This window comes from Microtus oregoni, unplaced genomic scaffold (assembly GCF_018167655.1).
Source record: "Microtus oregoni isolate MIOR12 unplaced genomic scaffold, Mior012 000020F_ref0000438, whole genome shotgun sequence".
NCBI lineage: Eukaryota > Metazoa > Chordata > Mammalia > Rodentia > Cricetidae > Microtus > Microtus oregoni.
Genome location: NW_024543079.1, coordinates 27,981,092 through 28,002,174, shown reverse-complemented (window position 1 = coordinate 28,002,174; position 21,083 = coordinate 27,981,092). Strand labels below are relative to the sequence as shown.

General features: G+C 38.2%; 1 protein-coding gene across 6 annotated transcripts in view; it reads right to left on the bottom strand.

Moving 5' to 3' along the window:
• The window catches only part of Tasp1 (taspase 1), a 231,598-nt gene that overhangs the window by 175,939 nt on the left and 34,576 nt on the right, over window positions 1-21,083 (bottom strand). For all 6 annotated transcript variants that reach the window (XR_005976046.1, XM_041670827.1, XM_041670829.1 and 3 more), the window contains 2 exons: window positions 13,737-13,857; window positions 7,342-7,426 (listed from right to left, as the gene is read on the bottom strand). Coding sequence is in view for 5 of the 6 variants with exons in the window: in XM_041670827.1 (XP_041526761.1) it covers window positions 7,342-7,426; window positions 13,737-13,857 (206 nt within the window). In the remaining variant the exon portion in view is untranslated. The remainder of the gene's footprint in view (window positions 1-7,341; window positions 7,427-13,736; window positions 13,858-21,083) is intronic.

The window sequence follows — 21,083 nt, the reverse complement described above, 5'->3', positions numbered from 1 at the left end:
CACTGCCTGGCCTCTATAGCTAACTGGCTAGCTCCACACTCTGATCTTCAGGTGAGCTTTATTTGTTAGATCACAAGTAAAATATCACCACAGGAGACAAAGCCTGAATTGGTCATCTTCTATAATCAGGCAAGGCCTTAAATACAGGGATTGGGACACCAACCCAGTCACAAAACCTTCAACCTATACTTTGTTCTGCCTGAAGAGTGTTCTGGGATCAGAGTCTAGCAGAATCCTCATCAGAGACCAAAGAGACTTCATCCAGCAATTGATGGGAGCAGATGCAGAGTCCCATAGCCAAACATTAGGCGAAGCTCAAGAAATCATGCAGAGGAAAGGCAGATCAGAGGAACCTAGGAGTCAGGGATATTCCAAGAACACAGCCCACAGAATCAACTGACTGGGCCTCAGGAGGGGCTTGCAGAGATCAGGGAGCCCATAGGGAGCTGACCTAGGTCCTCAGCATACACTTTATAGCTGGGTAGCTTGGTGTTCTTGTGGGATTCCTAACACTGGGAGCAGAGGCAGTCACTCACTCTTTTGCCTACTAATAGGATCCTTTTCCTCCTACTGGGTCACCTTGTCCAGCCTTGATGTGATGGTATGTACCTGGGCTTATTTTAACATATCATGCCGTGTTTAGGTGACGAAGAGGCCCACTCTTCTCTGAGGGAAATTGAAGGACGCATGGATCTGGGGAGAGGGAAGACAGTGGGGAGGAGGATGGGGGGAGGGAAGGAAAGGAAAACTGTGTTAGGGATGTAATATATGGGAGAAGAATAATCTTTAAAAAAAATTTAAAAGCATCTTCTCTTTAAAAAATTAAAAATGCAAAATAAACTCAAAATAAATGATAACTCTGGTTAAGTTAATATAGAGGAGTGGAAGAATCTACTTGTAAAATACTATAGTTACACAGTGAGTTTCCAAGTATGTAAAGATTTTTCACTACTAGGCAAGATAGAGTAACAAAATAAACTTATCATCTTGTCTGAATCAATGAGGAAAAAAGCAAAATATGAATATCAACAGTTTTAGACATTAGACCCCAAGCAACAAAGGACTGTTATCCTGTAAAAAAGGAAAGAAAAACATAAAAACCAAGCTGCACTCAGAGAGTCACTTGTATGACTTCCAGAGTTTCTAGGCCACAGTCCAGGAGCCCAGCAGTCTCTAAAGCAAAGAGATGGAACTGAGCCATCAGAAGCCGAAATGGCTAGAGTTCCCAGGACAAATTACAACAGAGGAAAGAACTACAGAGAGAGGGCTCCAGAGACCTGGAGAAAGCACCTCTTTAGTAGTTTGCTGAATGGAGACCAGAGTTTAAGAAAGAGGAAAAGGCCAAAGCCCTGAAGCATACAACCTGCCAATTGCCAAGGAAACAATCCCAAGTTCAGATAGGGCCAGGAAACCTTAACTCCCACGGGCTGAGGGGGCCTCTTCACTGTCACATCGTCTGCTGCAGTGTGACAATGAGGCTAAATGTATTCTCTAGACTTGGGAACCCTAAAGCAGGGCCTGGAAAGACGAAATGATTTAATAAAATTTTATGATTATTAAAACATAAAAACATTCAATACACAAAAAATGTAAAACTCATAACGCCTGCAATCCAATAAAAAACTACCAAACAGAAAAATAAAACCTACAGGGGAAAGGGATATTACTCAACTCAACATTATCTAAAAGTAATAAAAATTATAAAAAAACAGTAAACAAAAATATTTTAAAAATTGTTAAATCTCTATTCATATATATTTAGGAAGACAGAAGCCTTTCATAAAGATACTAGTCTAACATATAGCAGTAAATACAAAGTCAGAAATGATCAACTAGACTGGATGTTGACTTGCTGGTAGCTGGATAACAAAGAATAACTGAGATTGAAAACCACAAGCAATGGAAACTTCCAAATGAAACAAAGAAAAAGGTCAGAAGAATTAACAAGTCAGGGAGTTATAGAAGTATACATAAGCCAAATACAGCTCCTCAGCCTACTGACAGGAGCATGCAGACAGATGATGTAACTGTCATAGTTAGCTTCAGCTTCACACGCCCAGGAGGAAGGATATGCAATGGAGATACCTCCTTCAGACTGGCCTGGGCATGCCTGTGAGGCATTTTATTAACTGTTAGTCAGGGTTGGTGGGCCAGCCTGCCGTGTGTGGTACTGTCTCTGGGTGGGTGAGAGAGCCTAGGCTGTATAAGAAACGTAGCTGACTAACGTAGAAAAAAGCCAGTACTCAGTATTTCTCCAGGGTCTCCACTTCCTACCTCCTATTCTAACCTGCCTCAGTGATGAACTGTGACATGGAAGCATTATCCAAATAATTCATTCCCTCCCAAAGTTGCTTTTGGTCACTGATCACAAACTAGAGCACCTACTATAAAGGACACTGTCCTAACTGGGAGGGGACATAGTTCAGTGGTATAGTGTTTGCCTGGTGCGGGTAAGGTTTAGCAAGGGTAAGAAAGGAAAAGAAACACCAAAACGTCAAAAAACCAATGAGAGCAGGGCATAGTCAGAGACATCTGTCATCCGCCACTCAGGTGACAGAAGTAGGAGTGCAAGGCCAGCCTAAGATCAACAGTCCTAAGATAGCCTGGCAACACAGCAAGACTCCACATCAGAACAACAAACGCATTTGGTATACATAACCTACACAGCATCACTATTTAGCAACACAGTGTAACTATTGTGTCAATGTTTCCATTCGTACTCATGTGGCTAAGTAGGAACCGAGAAAAAAAAAACCCACAACTACAGCTACATGGACATGTCTTATACACATACACAGAGGAGGGCAGAGCTTCTTCAACGAAGAGTGTGGAAAATCTATATTTTTATAAGTAGAACAACAAAATAAAATCTCACACAACAAAAATTAACTTAAAATTAATTCAAGACCTTAAGTAGGCCCTTAAACTTCGAAATCACTAGAAGATATGAAAACTTCAAGATGTAGGAATAGAAAAGGGCTTTCTAAAAAGGCCTCAAACAGCAGAAAAGGTAATCCCAACAACTGACAAATGATGAAACTAAAACATCGATGCTCAGCAAAGGAAGAATCGGCATACTGAAGAGACAGCACACAGGATGGGAGAAAAACCTTTGCCAACTACACATCTCATAAAAGATTAATACTTAGATTCCATAGAAAACTCAAAAGACTAAAACATTCAAAGACTATGTCATCCAATAAACAAATGGAAACATAAATTGAAGACATTTTTCAATAAAAGAAATTGAGAAGCCACAGAGATAATACACAGCTCAGCAGCTCAGAGCACGTGCTTTTCTCCCAGAGGATTCAGAATCGATTCTAGGACCCACATGGCAGCCTACAAAACGAATCCAATAGCTTCTGGCTTCCTCAGGCACCAGATAAGCATGTGGTACACAGACATACATGCAAGCAAATCAGAAACACAAATGGACACAGCATATTAGAAATAAATATATGGCTGGGCGGTGGTGGCGCACGCCTTTAATCCCAGCACTCTGGAGGCAGAGGCAGGCAGAGCTCTGTGAGTTTGAGGCCAGCCTGGTCTATAGAGCGAGTTCCATGATAGCCAGGATTATAAAGAGAAACCCTGTCTCGATAAACCAAAGGGGGAAATATAATTTAACACCCTTAGTTGCCATGATAATGTAATTTAAAATTGCTTCTCAAATCTGTTTCATCACAGTCAAATTGGCTATTATCAAGAAAACAATGATGGCAGATACTGTTGAAGAGGGAAGACAAAGGAATCCTTATATAGTTACAGGTGAGAATGAAAACTGTGTAGATCAATATAGGTATTCCTCAAAAACAAAAACAGGCCAGGCATGGGTGCAGTGATATTCATTTGTATTTTAATAAATAAAGGTTGCCTTAAGTTCAGAGATTAAAACAGCCGCACTGGTCAGCCTTACAGACCAGGCAGTGGTGACACACACCTTTAATCCCAGTAGCCACACTAGTTTGCCATTGAAACCAAGTGGTAGTGGTGTCTGCCTTTAATGCCAGCACTAGTGAGGAATATAAAACAGGAGGAGACAGCTCTCAGACACAGTCTCATTCTGAGATTCCTAGAGGCAGGATCGCCATTTTGGACTGAGGTAGAGGTGAGAGCCAGTGGCTGGCTGCTTTGCTTTTTTGACCTTCAAGTTGAAAGAAATTTCTGTCTATTGGTTTTTATTAATTGTGCTACACATTTGTGGCTGACTCCTTTAATCCTAGCACTTGAAAAACAGAATCAGGCAGATCTTTTTGAGTTCAAAGCCTGTGTAGTCTACATACTGAATCCTAGGCCACAAGAGCTACACAGTTAGAGGACATCACAACAAACACATAGAACTACCCTGCGATCCAGCCATACTATCCCTTGGCATATACATACCCAAAGGAATCTAAGCAAGCACACCAAAGAGATACTTAGACAACCATGCTTATTACAGTACTGTTCTCAATAGTCAAGATGTGGAAGTAACCCAGAAATCCAACGATAAAGAAAATGTGAAAACATAGGAGCTTTATTCAGCCTAGATAGATGAGATCATTTTAATAAAAAATTTTTCCTTGTAAAATATTAAGGTATTATACTCACTTTGGCAACTACTTTGCCTTGTTTTGTCTTTCTTCCTTTTCTTTATGAGGCAATCACAGTGGATTATATAACCATTCAAGGTGTTTAATATACTCACACATGTGGTAGTTTGAATGAGAGGTTCCTCATAAATATCAAGCATTTGAATACTTGCCCAGTTGGTGGCTATTACAGAGGATTAGGATGTGTACACTGGCCGGAGGATGTAGGGGTGTCGAGGTGGATCTACTCCACCTGGACCAAAGGTTAGAGAATTCAAGTCTGTTCCTTATATCATGTTAATGAAGTCCGTTGCCTCACCTCTCCCCTTTTGGAGTGAAATATATAAGCAGGTGGAAAATAACTTCAGGTGGTTCAGTACTCACTGAATGTCCCTCCCGAGGCTGTTCTGTGTTTCTGTCTCTGTTCCTTTTACTTAATAATTCGAACCCTCATGGTCCTACACAGGAACGTACAAGTTTTGTCAAAGCTGATCTTCAACAGCATGTCACTGGGGACAAGCTTTAAGGTCTCAAAAGGCTCAGGCCACTTCAAGTTAGCTCTCTCTGTTTTCCGGCTAGTGGCTGTGAGCTCTCAGCTATTGCTGCCAAACTTTTGTTCTGTCAAGATAGACTCTAGCCCTCGGGAACAACAAGCCCAGTTCAACTTTCTTCAATGAACTGCTTGGTCATGATGTCTCTAATACAATGGTGTAACTAATACAATGCACATTTTTATAGAGCCTTAGAAAATACAACTATTTATTATACATAAGTAGAAAATACACATAACATAAAAAGGATCTGAGAATGAGAAAGCCTTCAATTTAGGACAATTGTTACTAAGCAAAGGAACGCCACAGCTCAGCATAGGGCTATGGGACACTGTGTAAGGTGAGGATCCACTAGAAAGGCCTTAGCTGGCTGAGCATGATGGATTCAACAGGACGAGGATTCCAAATTCAAGGCCACTCTGGGCTTTATGACAATATCCAAAAAGAAGAAGAAGGAAGAAGAAGGAGGAGAAGGAGAAAAAAGAAAGAAAACTTCAGTCTAGATAGCCTCAAATCCTTTGGTGATATTTTATTCCCTAACTTAGGTGGTATCAACTAGTTCAGCATATTAATTTGCAGGCTTTTTGCTGTTGTTTTTTAAGAAACTATAGCTGGCATGCTGATGCAGACCTTTATCCTAGCAGACAGGGACCAAGAAATTTCTGTGAGTTCAAGGCCAGCTGGCCCATAAATCAATGTCCAAGCAAGGCAGAACTACACAGTGAGACCCTGTCTCAACAAATCAAAAAGAATGTAAATATAAGTTAACTTTCATTTTATTTTTAATTCTGCAATGTAAAGATCTATTGCTATAAACTGAGAGAGAGCACCATGCGGGTAGGGTTCCCATGACAAGTATCACTGTACTAATAGAAAAAGGGGCACTGGCAAGCCCCTCTCTCACTCATTCTCCCTGTCTCACTCTCTCTGACTTCTCTTCCTCTCCTCACCTTTTACTCCTTCCTTCCCCTCTATCCTTCTCTCTATCTTCCTCTCTTTTACCCTCTTCTTCCCATCTGTACCTCTACAGACTCCTCTCCCCTTCTCTTTCCCATATAGTTTCAATGACAGGACAAACAAGAAGGCAACTGCTTGCAAGGCAAAAAGAAAATCCACACCGAGCCAAACAGGCCAGAACTATGAACCTGAACTTCTCAACCTCTACATTTATGAGGGTTAAATTTTGTGTAAACATTCCCTCAAAGATACTGTGTTGTAGAGTAAATTAGAATTAATGTCTCCCTCCTTTGTTCTACTTAGTAATAGGACTAGAAAGCAAATTTTCTAACCACTGAGAAACATTTAGGCTGTTTACAGCTTTATACTCTGCCAAGAAAATTTTATACTATACATTTTTAAGACTGATTTTTATTTTATATGTATGAGTGTTTTCCCCGCATATATTCATGCATACAATCCGAATACCTGGTACACACAAAGGTCAGAAGAAGTTGTCAGGTCGCCTGCAACTGGAGTTATGGATGAGTGTAAAACACCAAATGGGTGCTGGGAACTGAACTGGGGTCCTCTTTAAGCAAGTACTCTTAACCTCTGAGTCGTACATCTTTCCAACCCAGTCTTTTTAACCTTTAAATCTGCACTGTGATTTTTCTGACTAATGTGATGAACTTATTGCTCTATTGTGATATAGCCCCAGCACTAGTTACTTAGTACATCTTTTCCCCATCAGAGCAACCAAGACGACACCATCATCAAAGACTGAATCCCCTTAACTTGCAAATCTGTTATTCTGATCTTTTTATGTTTTTACCTCTTCTGAGTAAGATGAATAAGGTGAAAGATAAGACTTTGCTAATTATTAGTAGCAGTGAATAACAGTTGCATCATGGCTATTCACAATATGCAACATGTATTTTTCTATTAATGTCCCATAACTAATTACTTTAGACACTGTGCTCCAGTATCTTTAGGTTCTGAGTTTCAGAACAAAATAACCCTAACTGATCACTTGGTGACACAAAATCCTCTTGAGAATCAATGGCATACAAAATCCAGAAATTAATTAAAACCTCCTTTGAACCATGAGATTCTATTCCATCTGGAGCTTATCAACTGTAGAGTATGCTACCATTACAGAACAAAGTGACTTAGACGTGTGATCTCTGGTACAGAACCAACAGCATCATCCTCTGTGGATTAAAGCGGCCTTTGAACACTAACATGCCAAGACAGAAGTCAAGAGGAAGAGTGGTTACCAGGGAGGAATCCTGCCTGCAGAGAGCTTGCCCTTCTGCCCTTCACACAAGAGTCTGTTTGCAACTGAGACTGGGTTCTTGATTCCTACAACAGAAAAGAGACATAAAAAGAAATCAGAAATGTCTTCACATTTCTCCACTTAGTTTTGTGCTGTTTCAATAACTTTAAAATATCTTTGAAATTCTTTACAGACAACAAATATAGTAACACAAACTTAACACGAACACAATAAAAACTTAAAATGTAGTCTACGGAAGCAGTTCTCAACTTGCGGGTCATGAACCCTTTGAGAACTAAACTACCCTTTCACAAGGGTAGCCTAAAACCATCTGCATATTAGACATTTGCGTTACAATTCATTAACAGTCGCAAAATTATAGTTATAAAGTAGCAACAAAAAAAATTCCATGGTTGGGGGTCACCACAACAGGAAGAACAATATTAAAGGGTTGCAGCATTAGGAAGGTTGAGAACCACTGGTCTTGGGGAACTTGGACCTGAGACTAAGAAGTAGACATTTTAAAACACAATTAATAAAAACTCAGAGAGAGAGATTAGGGATCAACCTGAAGACCAGGAAAGCAAAACAGGCAGCCACTGGCTCTCACCTCTACCTCAGTCCGAAATGGCGATCCTGCCTCCAGGAATCTCAGAATGAGAAAGAGACTGAGGCTGAGAGCTGTCTCCTCCCGTTTTAAAATCCTCTCGAGTTCTGGGATTAAGTGTGTGCACCACTACTGCCTGGTTTCTATGGCAAACTAGTGTGGTTACTGTGATTAAAGGTGTTGTCATTGTGGTCACTGGGATTAAAGTTCATTGCTGCCTGGTCTGTAAGGCTAGCCAACGTGGCTGTTTTACTCTGCGGATCTTCAGGCAAGCTTTATTTATTAAAATACAAATGAAATGCCACTACAACATTTTAATTTTCAAACAGTGTTTGTTAATACGGAACTCATCTAATACATATTCAAGCAAGAACTGCACACTGTGGGCAGAAAAACAGCCGGAATCCTTTCCTGGTAGGAGGAGAGCCCACGCAGAAAGGTAAATACAAGCGTGTCTGTGTCCCATCCATCAACTCACCCACCCCTGAACATGGGACACGCAACAGCATGTGGAAAAGGTGAGCACACCTGTAAACCCAGCACTTGGGATACAGAGACAAGAGGATTGCCACACGTATAAGTGTAGTCAAGGATACATACAAGTGTCAACCTCGCCTATGGAGTAAGACTTTGCCTCACAAAACACAAAAGTCATGACAGAATTAGAACTGAAAAAGCAAATTAACTTTCCGTCCTCTTTCACAAGGTATGTCCATTACCTGCATTCAACCTTCCCTTACCTCTTACACTTAGCCTTTCTTGTTATACTGTACCCACATGTACATTGATGTACATATATACATCTATTATTGGCTAGAGTCCATGCCTGAAAGAGAACATACATTTTTTTGTTTCTGATATTGTGTGACCTCACTTAATATTTCACATTCTATGTCCATCAATTTTCCTGCAAGTTTAAATTTTATTTTTCTTTAGAGGTGAGTGATATTTCATCAAATATATATATATATATATATATTTCATCATACATATATATATGTATGTATATATATGCCAAATTTTTATATTGTTATCTGCTGAAAAACAACTAGGTAAATTCCAGTTCTTTGATATAAGTGAATTAAGCAGCAATAAAAACAGGAGTGTAAATATTTCTGTGGTTGGCTGTGGATTTACCCCTCTGAATATATCCCACAAGAGAAATAGCTGGGTCATACAGCAGTTCTGTGTTTAATTTTTGAGCACTCCATACTGATTTCCACAATTGTATTAGTTGACATGCCCACCATAATGGATTAAGGCTTCATTCTCTCCACATGCTCTCCAACATTTGATGCAATATTTTTTGAGAACAGTGATGTCTTATGTGATGACTCTCAAAGTAGTTTAACTTTGCATATCCCTGATGGCTAGGAATACTGAGCACATAGTTATTGGGCATGTGTATTTCTTTTTTGAAAATGGTATTTTTGGTTCATTTGCTCATTTGTTGATTGTCAATTTTATTTCCTTGGTATTTAAGTTCTTCAATTCTTTGAATATTCTAGACAATAGCCCAGTGTCAATATGCAGCTGGTAAAAACTTTTAACCATTCTGCCAATGGTAAATGCCTTTAATCCCAGTACTCAGGAGGTAGTGGCAAAAAGATCTTCATGAGTTCTATGCCAGCCTGGTGAGTTCCAGGATAGGTAAGGCTAAACAGAGAAACCCTATCTCAGAAAACCAAAAAGAAAAAAGAAAAAGAGGAAGGAAGAGGAAGAAAAAGAAACATTATCATGTTTTGGACTATTAGTGCTACTGTTTCCTTTGACTTTGGAACAAGTCCAAGAATAGAGTCCTGGGAGGGGAATTCTGAGTGCTTGTTAGAAAACTCTATGAAAACAAGACTGTGTGGTGGTTTGAAAAAATCAAAAAATGGTCCTCAAAGGGATTGTCAATATTAGAAGGTTCCTTGTTGGAGGAAGTATGTGTCTGTAGAGGCAGGCCTTGAGATCTCACATATACTCAAGCCATGCTCAATGTCTCAGACCTCTTCTTTCTGCCTGCAAGTCAGGATGTATCAATTCTCAGCTCCTTCAGCAGCACCATGTCTGCCTGCACACTGCCATGTCCTGCCAAGATGCTAATGGACCAAACCTCTGAACTGTGAGCCACCCAATTAAATGTTTTTCTTTATAAGAGTTGCTGTGGTTATATCTCTTCACACCAATAGAAACCATAACTAAGACAGTCTTATGACCTCAGTTTCTTCAAAAACACAAAATTGTTCTTGATATGTGCCTTCATGCCTCTCCCAGGTACATCAGATAGGAGTGAGTTTACTTTAATTGATTATTCATTACAATTAACTATTGTTATTTATTTATATATCTCTATGGAAAAACGTATTTTTGCAATATGTAGCTTGTCCTTATGACTGTATACTTTACTCATGGAATTCTTTTTTTAAAAATATTTATTTATTTATTATGTATACAATATTCTGTCTGTGTGTATGCCTTTGGTAATGTCACTGGCTGATAAAGACCACCCAAAGATCAGCTTTGGACTAAAAATTGCTCAGGACAATTTCAAGTCAGCTAGCTGAGATGGTCCAGACTCATGCACTTCTCCAGCCAGGACTTCAGATAAGGACTACACTTTCCCATTATGGAGGGACTGGCAAAATATAACATAGCTAGCTTTCTCAGGACTTGATCATTAACTTACTTTTCTCAGTGTCCCCGAGAGATGTCACCACCCACCCAAACAGCAGGAAGCAATATAAAGAACATAATACCCACATTTCCAAGAGATGGGATGGATGGCTATTAGTCACCCAATAGGTTATAGATATTACTCATCATTTAGGAGGATGGGTTACAATTTGCTATTGGTAATGGCCAGGAAAAACATTAAGCAAAGAATATAAGATTCAGGGATCTCCTTTTAAAAAGAAAAAAGGGGGATATACAAATGATAGGATAAAATGGTAGATGATTGAATCTACTATTAAACTAAAAAAGCAACTACCAGTCTTAAATATTTTACATTGGTATAGATTTCTGTATATTGATACAAATTTAAGGTTATTTTTGCTATACTGTATATATTTTTCTACTCTTGTTTAAGATATTTTAGTATATTGATATAATTTTAAGTTTAATTTTGTTAGAATATACTGTATATATGTTTCGATTCTTGTTTAATGTATTGTACCTATGCAGCTCATATCTAGTCCTTAAAAGTTATTATTACAAACTATTTAGGATAATAAAGAAATGCAGGTTGGTAGTCATCTATTATACTCAAACTTATTGTTATATAGGGTATGTTTTCAAGGTCAAACATATATATTAGTAAGTGCTCTTCAACACTTTATAGAGCTACAGAATATGGCATTTAAGATGCCTTAAAAATATAAGGCTTTAGCAGGGCAGTGGTGGCGCACGCCTTTTAATCCCAGCACTCGGGAGGCAGAGGCAGGCGGATCTCTGTGAGATCGAGACCAGCCTGGTCTACAAGAGCTAGTTCCAGGACAGGCTCCAAAACCACAGAGAAACCCTGTCTCGAAAAACCAATAATAATAATAATAATAATAATAATAATAATAATAATATAAGGCTTTGTATGATGAGACACGCCTACTCCTAGCAGCACCAATCTACTTCAGAAAAGATGATGGGCATTGAAGAAACTCCACATGGAATTTACTTCCTTTTGGCAAAAGTTAGTAACTGAGCAAGAAATGGCCCTTTTCTCAACTGCTGACAGTATGTTCACCAGATTGGACAAGCAGGACACAAAAGAAAGTGATTGCCAAACTTTACCAAAACAAGGCAGGACAGTCCTTCAAAATTTCTGCTTCACATTAGTCAGATATTCTAGGCCTGTCAGCCAAAGATGGATACCCCAACATTACAGAGGAACCTTGGGTGATTGTCTAAATAGCCAGCTGTTTCTATCATTTCTTACTTACTTTTGGAAGCTGTCTGCTCTGTACTTCCTGTTTACTCAGGTAATATTATATCCTTCCTGGGTCACTGATGGCATTAAAGACTAGATAGTTATAGTTAATAGTTTTCCTTGTTACAAAGTTCAGAAAAGAAACTAACAAAAGAGGTGTAAAGTGTGTAAGATTGAAAGACATAAAAAGATTGTTTGGGGCTGGTAATACAAGTTAAGATAGAAAGTGAATTAGGTAGAATGCTTTGGACTCACCAAGACAGGTTAGATAATGAAGTATTTTCTCTAAATTTGTCAAATGCAAATGGACTGGACATTGTGAACATAATTATTTCCTGAAAATTGTTCTTATTATATATATAGTTTTACTATGTTAGAGTTAAAACCTTCCCTTTTTATTTAAAGAAAAGGGGGAAATGTGTGATATTTTGATTGCATTTAATAACAGAGTTTGCTTTGAATCAGAGGGTGGAGCTAACCATTAGCTGACCAAAATTAATTAGAGGGGTTTTGGAGGATTGAGGACAGAGATAAGTAGTAAGGCAGGGCTGAGAGAGAACCTCAGTCCTTTTGGATGGAGAAATCAAAGAGACAGAAGGTCACTGGTGCCTTCTCTGCCATTTCTCTGATCATTCATTTTCTTACCCTAATATTTGACAGCCAAATTAACTGATAAAGAATAATTAGATCATCATCATATGGGTTTGGGGTGCAAGTGTTCATGGAGAACAGAGGCATTAGTTCCCCTTAACCTGGATTTATAGGTGGTTTTAAGATAGTAAAGTTTTCTGGGAATTAGACTTGGGCCCTTTATAAGAACAATATATGCTTTTAACTACTAAGCCATCTCTCCAATTCAGTGTTCTAAATCCTAACATGATAACATTTAAAGTCTTGATCAAAGTGTATATATATGGCTGGATACCTTAGAAACTTCATATATCTACAGATAAAAATATGTACATTTAATGAATCTTTAAATGAATCATAAACCACTAAATCAATCTTTTATGTACTGATATAAAAAGACAGCCACAGATTCTGATTTAAATTTTTAAAAAAAAGTTCCAGCAGTGGGCAGGGTGCTGCAAACCAAAATTTCTAATAGTCAAAGGGCTAGTGCTGGAGTATGAAGAAGTTAGAGCCTGCCTAGTTTGAAAAGCTCGAGGACAATTTGAGTTATATAACGAGACTCTGTAAGAAAAGAGGGGGAAGAAAAGGGAGGAATCCTGTTTCTGTTTCATTAAAATATATAAATGTGGGCCAGTGAGATGGCTCAGCAGGAAAACATGCTTGTCGTACAAAGGTGAGGACCTGCCAGGCGGTGGTGGTGCATGCCTTTAATCCCAGCACTCAGGAGGCAGAGGCAGGTGGATCTCTGTGAGTTCGAGACCAGCCTGGTCTACAGAGTGAGTTCCAGGACAGGCTCCAAAACCACAGAGAAACCCTGTCTCAAAAAACCAAAAAAAAAAAAAAAAAAAAAAAAAAAAAAAACACCAAAAACAAAGGTGAGGATCTGATTTAAGCCCCAGAACATACACAAAAAGATGAACGGGGCAGCATGCAGTTGTGACCTCAGCTTTCCTATCATGAGATGAGTGCCCCCTCTAAGGAGTGGATGGGGGAATTAGATCAGGGGTGGGGGGAGAATGGAGGGGAACTGGGGTTGGTATGAAAAATGAAAAAAAAATTTAATGGAAAAAAAAAACTGCTTATACTTAAGATTTTATGATCTTTATTTAGTAAAGAGGAATAATAATTATTTCAGCACTACTCCAAACAAAAATGATTACAAATACAGGACTAAGTTTTCAGAAGGCATGAAATGGTAACAAACTCAGTTTTTCAAATAATAGAGGACTATGTCATAATGCCCACATACCACTCAAGGCTCCAACTGCTCCAAAATTCAAGGATTTCCCATCCATTATGCTGGCATCACACTCGATTTCTCCTAGGAGATTCAGATTAGATCCCATTCCTGCATTTGTAAACGGAGAATCCTGAAAAGCAAAAATGAATTTAAATACTATTAGTCTTAAAAAAGAATTAATGTCAATCTTTCATAAACCCTCCAAAAACTAGAAGGTAAGGGAATACTTTCTAAGACTCAGGCAATGTCAGTACTTCTCTGATGACAAAGGACAAAAATATTATGACCAAAATTAGAAAAAAATTAGAGACCAATATACTTTATACTTTGTAGATGCTAACATCAAAATCATTGAAGAAACAAAAGCAAACCAAATCCAGCAGAATATAAACAAGTGTTTATATCATGAACAAGAGGGATCTCAAGAAACAAGTCTGATTTAATATCTAGAAAAAAAATCAATCAAAATACCACATGTTAATAAAATAGGCATGTCAGGAAATATAGGAAAAAGACATTTAACAAACTACTAAACCCTTTTATAAAAACAATAAAAAAAAACCACTAAGTAACCTAGAAACAGAAACCAACATCCTTGCCATGATAAAGGAAACCTAAAAAAGTCCAGCTAATATTGCAAAATGGGGAAAAGGGGAAATCCTGAATAATTTTCCCTGAAAATTATCAAAAATTACAAAAACATTATCAAAACACAAGAGAAATATCCGTTCTCACTACTTCTTATTCAACAAGATGCAAGAAAATCACAGCATGACAATTAGGCAAGGAAAAGAAATAAAGAGCAACTAAACTAGAAAGAATCAAGTATCGTCTCTTTTAAAAAAAGAGAGAAAGAAAAGTCAACATAATCTTTTTAGCATGAGTTACCTGTACAAAATAATGGATTATGACAGGCCATGTAGCTTGAGCTACATGAGACCCTGTCTCCAAAGGATAAGAGAAATGTTAAAATAGGGCCATAATGAAAATAAGTTTATGGAATCTGGAATGGTGACTCGTACTTAAGAGCACTTGTTGCTCTTGCAGAAGTCCCAGGTTAGATGCCTAGCACCAACTTGGTGCTTCACAATGACTCGCAACTCCTGTCATTGGAAAGGCAGGAGCCTCAACTGAGAAAATTCCTCCATAAGTTAGGGCTGTAGGCAAGCCTATACCTGTAGGCATTTTCTTAAATAGTAATTAATGGGGGAAAGCTCAGTCCATTCTGGGGATGCCATTCCTAGGCAGCTGGTCCTGGGAGAAAGCAGAATAACCAAGCCATAAGGACTAAGCCAGTTAGCTGTTCCTGCCTCCTCCACGTTCCTGTCATGTTTGAGTTCCTGTCCTGATTTCCTTCAGTGATGAACAGTTGTAAGAGAGCAGAAGCCAAATAAACCCTTTCCTCCCCACGTCACTTTGGTCATGGTGCTTTATCACAGCAATAGTAACTATGAGACAAATCTAACTAAGACAGTGTACATCACCACAGTTATCTTACTTCCTAATCTTTGTTATTAATCTGCCCCACAGAGCATAAGCCCCTTTATCTTTTCAGGGGTTTTATTCCAGAGTTAAAAAACAATGTTTCATCCACACATGGTAAAAACTTGTAGAATGACTGAATGGAAGCTAATTATAACTAGGTAAAATAGAATAATTAATATTGTGAACCCCTTGAGCCAGCTAGATAATAATTCTTGCATGGCATTCTTACAGAGAAACTCAAAAAAAAAATAGCAATATCCCTTTGAAAAAAAGGACAGAAGAAGCACCAAGCCAGGATCTATTCTCCTAACATGACAAGGAAGCTTTTCCTACAGTAAATCTGGCAGCTTCCAGCCAAGGCAAGGAGCTACAACACATACTTTTTCACTAAAAACCACAAGCTGCATTACCCACTTAGTATCCTTTAATAAAAGCAAAAACTAAAGACAGTTTGCACAGTTACAGGGTATACCATACCTTGGGAGATTCATTATGTGACCTCTATTAACACCTCTTACAAATGCAAACAATTAAGTTTTCAAATATACAAAAACAAGACTAGCATAATATAAAATCATTTTGTATAAAAAGATGCTATCTGTCCAGTCTCTTTTATTCCTGTTAGACTATGTCAGATGTCTACTGACAGATCACTAATACAGAGTGTTCACACTCTGTCTCAAGTGCAAATACAACAAGCACATCATAAGGTGAATGAGACATGGGAGAATATACATTTTTATCCATACATGATTAAGTATTCCATTGAAATGATTTAATTACTGCCTCCAATGACAAGCAAGTGATTGATCTTAAAGTAACAAGTGGGAAATAGTCTTAAAACAAACTTTCATGAATCTTTCTAGGTAAGAGTAATAGGGTATATAAATATAGCTCAATGACATAAAACTTGCCTAGCATATACAAGACCCTGAATTTGATCCCCAGTATACAAAAAAAGTAATAAAAATGGGTGCTTTTCCTTCACAGCTTTCTTCGAATTCAAATGAGAAAAATGCAGCTCCAGACTAGTCTGAGCTACATAGTGAGATCCCATCTCAAGCGAGGAGGACAGGGGGATGAAAAAAAACTTTAAAAAAGGGGCTGGTGAGATGGCTCAGCGGTTAAGAGCACTGACTGCTCTTCCAGAGGACCCGGGTTCGATTCCCAGCACCCACATGGCAGCTCACAACTGTCTGAAAATGTAGTTCCACGAGATCTGATACCTTCACACCAACGAACATAATAAAGTTAAATAAATAAATAAAAAATAAAATGTTTAAATAAAATTCTTAAAAAAAAAAAACTTTAAAAAATGAAGTATGCCTAACTTAGCCAAAACTATGCCAAGAATTATTACCTCTCTGTTATTTCCTTATTCGTTCATAATATCTGCAGGATGAAGAGTGGCGAATGAAACTAAGTTATGACAAAAACAATCAACACACACAATTCAAGGGCATATTTAACAATCAATTAAGCTCAAATTTTCAAGAACTAAATGACTGAAGGTTTTCCACTTAAATTCCTTTGTGTTAATATAGGTTAGCATTCACTCATTCAACAAATATTTATTGGCTGCCTAGTGCCAGACAATTCTTTTGCTATAAAAGGTCAGATATATTAAATGATTCAGACTTGTGGACCACACAATGCTTTAGCTACTCAACTGCCACTGAGGGACAGAAGCAGCCAGAAAAGATACACAAATGAGTGAGCAAGGCTGCATCACAAAGAAGTTGCGGTTTGTACCCTGAAATTTGAATTTCATATAATTTTCTAATATCATGAAATATTAGTTTCCTTTTGATTTTGTTTCAATCATCTTAAAAACTAAAAACCATTAAAAGTTTACAGACCATCAGAAATAGGCAAAGAGCCCATTTGGCTTTTTGACCCATTTGCTAAATAGTGAGTAAATCTTAGGGCTTATAGCAATACACAAAACAGAATACAGTCTTCCCGACAAGACGCCTCAGTCTCGGCTATAGGAGGCAGATAGATGCCTTCAGCAGCAGAGCACATGCTTAACACTGTCAAGGCCCTGGGTTCCACACTCAGTACCAAAAAAGGGGAGAAGTTGGCAGGGTGGGAAGGGAAGGAAATAGATATTCTTTGGTATCTGAAGTGGGTTTAAGTTTCATAAAAACCCCACCACCAGACGGGGTTACACAGTGAACTATCTCAAAAAATCAAAAATAATGTGAAGCATAATGGCCCATGCATATAATCTCAGCACTCGTGAAGGTGAAGCAGAAAGAGCTCCATGAGTTCAAAACCAGCTTGGCTACATAACTAAAATAATATAGTTGTTACATTGAGGAATGACAAGAAAAACTACATGTTCAGTACAGATGCAAATTTCAGTTGGAATGTTTTTGATCTGCACCTATAAAAATTGAGAAATCATGACTATGTAGACTGATGATAAATTGGATGGCATAACATACAACAATAAATATAATAACGCAAATCTAAAATAGAAGATAGGTAACGGTCAGAAAGATAAACAGGGGAGTCAAGTAAGCCACAAAGGTGTCCATAGTTTAGTTTTTATTTTGTTTCTTCTGACATTATTTCAGGCTTAAACCTACAGTATAAACCAATATCCAAGAGGCAACAAGACGGTTCAGTGGGTAAAGACACCTGCCATCACGTCTGTCAACCTGAGTTCAATAAATAGATCCACGTGGTGGAATGAGAGAACTGACCTCACAAGCAGCCTGCTGACCTGTAGATGCCATGGCACATGTGTGTTAATGCACATAATAAAATAAAAAAGGTAGTTTAAATTTCAAGTAATCCAATAACCAGAATATATACAGTTCTTCTACAACCATGAAGGATCAGAAAATAAAAATTATAAATCAGCATAAAACATGAAGTGACATCAACAAATATTTTCCCAAAGACATACAAATGGCCTACAATTCTATTAGGGAAATAAAGAAACAATGATGAAGTACTGTAGAGGTAGTTTGAATGTAATTGGTCCCCATATACTCATAAGGAGTGGCATTATTAGGAGGTGTGGCTTTGTTGGAGTAGATGTAGCCTTATTGGAAGAAGTGTGTCACTGTGGAGGCAGGCTTTGAGGTTTCATATGCTCAAACAATGCCCAGTGTCTCAGTTTACTTCCTGTTGCCTTTGGATCAAGATGTAAGAACTACTTCCTGTTGCCTTTGGATCAAGATGTAAGAACTCTTAGCTCCTTCTCCAGCATCAGTCTGCCCGCATTCTGCCTTGCTTACCAACGTGACAATAATGAACTAAAACTTTGAACTGTGAGCGAGCCGCTCCAATTAAATGTTTTCCTTTATAAGAATTTCCATGGTCATTGTGTCTCTCCACAGCAAAAGAAACCCTAAGACAGGTACCAATTCTCATTCACAAGGATAGCTTTAGTGACAAGGGTGGGGGAGGGTAGGACGGACCATAATAACTTGGATGCAAAGCAATTCTCACACATTGTTACTACAATGAAAAATGGTTCATTCTGTAGTTATGGAAAACAGCTTAATAGTTGCATAAAAAGTTCAATGTAGAATTAACACACGACCCAGAAAGTCTATGTATAGGTAAATATACAAAGAAACTAAAATTAAGTTTTCAATATCTGTACAGGTGCTATTCACAGCAAGGGTATTCCCAATAGCCTAGAGGTGGAAACTGCCCCTAGTCAACAGTGAATAAGTGGATAAAAGTGCTGTGGTATGCACAACAATGCTGACTAGGTCTGCAGAAAGAAGAATGGAATACTGACAGATGCTGCAGCGTGGAAGTCTCAAAAGCATTGTACTTACGTGGGAGGGTAGCCACAAAAGCTATGATTTAAGCTGTATGAATTATCCAGAAAAGATAATTTCATAGAGAGAAACAACAGACTATGAGTTGTCATCAAATAGAAGACAAACAAATAAAGAGTAACTGCCTAAGGGGTATGAGGATTCTTTTCTAACAAGATAGAAAATGGTATCTACAAAGCACTGTCAACATACTGTTATTAGTTTTTCAAGTTGTTATATGAACTTCACCTCAATTAAACATACAAAAGGAGACACAGAAGTACATATATTCAATGATTCTACATATGTCAAGCTTTGTAACTCACAAAATATTGTTAACCTAGTGTTATTGGGACTTTCTAGAAGGGCAGAAATGTGTTTCCTGGTCCAGGTGCTATAGACAAAGAGCTATATTCACTCTGAAAAATTATCAGAGCTATTCATAAACAATAAACTTGATTATTTTCTAGTATATACACTATACTCAATAAACAACTTTAAAACCACAATACAAATTTCTTAGAATAAAACAACTAAAGTTTTTAAAGACTGTTGCAACTGTGGATTCAATCAGTCTTTCTGCTCAAAATTAAAGAATCATTAAGTGAAATTTTCCATTCTCCCACTCCAAAGAGCCCCATTTGGAACATATGCGTTAAATCTAAGGTTCCTTTATTTTTAATAAGCTACTACACATGACTCTGTCAGAGCTGGATCATACTGTCACTCTGAGAAACTCATTTCAATGACTCACTAAGCTGCTTAACTTAGGCCATTTTCAGAAAGTTTGTAGTCTATCAACATTAACACATAGAAAATAAACAGCAGAAAGCTATACTACAACAACTATGAAACACTGCAAAGGATATCTCTGTAGTAGCAGGATTCACCCTACATTAGAGAAAGATGTGAATCAGAACAAAGAGTAAAATGGGAATGACTAGGGTAGGTAAACATAAAGTTTCCTAGGCAACCATTAGTATATTGCATTAAGTACTAACATCTTTTCTTTTTTCTTTTTTCATTTTTTTGTTTCCTCGAGACAGGGTTTCTCTGTAGCTTTGGAGCCTGTCCTGGAGCGATCTCTTGTATACCAGGCTGGTCTTGAACTCACAGAGATCCACCTGCTCTACCTCCCAAGTGCCACCACGCCTGACTTTTGTTTAATTTTGTTTTGTTTTCTTTTCAGTAAAAGAATGAAGATATAATAAATGGTGACGGAAGCTTCTTTAGAGGAGGTTAGCAAAACAAAGATGGAAATGAAGGCAATGTATTTGGACTTACAGTACATTTTTCACCAAAAATACTCAGTGCAATACTTTACTCCAGGGACTCGAAGGGAATAAAGAATTTGATTCAAGCTTATCTAGAACACCAAGTACTTTGATCAATTTTACCTGTAGCTCAAAACTCTACAGTGAGATATACTTGGTTAATGGTTCAAACTGCTGCAATTGGTGTTTTTGAAAAGCTGTTAATTTGATTTGTAATTCATTTCAAAAGTAATAAGCTACTTAAGTTTTGATAGAAATTCTATTTTTTTTATTTTTTCTTTAATAAGTTTTTTTTTCATTTTACTTACCAACCACAGTTCACCCTTTCTCCCCTCCACCCGCTTCCCCCCCCACCTTCCCCCACCTCACCTTCCCCCCATCCAACCCCCTATTCACTCCTCAGAATGGTCTCCCATTCTACAAAGTCTGGCATATCAAGCTGAGGCAGGACCAAGCCCCTCTTCCTTGTATGATAGATGAGCAAGGTATTCCTCCATAGGGAATGGGCTCCAAACAGCCAATTCATGCACTGGGGATAAATCCTGGTCCTACTGCCAGTGATCCCACAGACTGTCCAAACCACACAACTGGCACCCACATTCAGAGGGCCTAGTTCGGTTCTATGCAGGTTCCCCAGCTGTCAGTCCAAAGTCAATGAGCTCCCACTAGCTCAGGTCAGCTGTCTCTGTGGGTTCCCCCATCATGATCTTGATAACCTTTGCTCATATAATCCCTCCTTCCTCTAAGCTGGACTCCAAAAGCTCTGCTCAGTGCTTTGGTGTGAATCTCTGCATCTCCTTCCATCAATTACT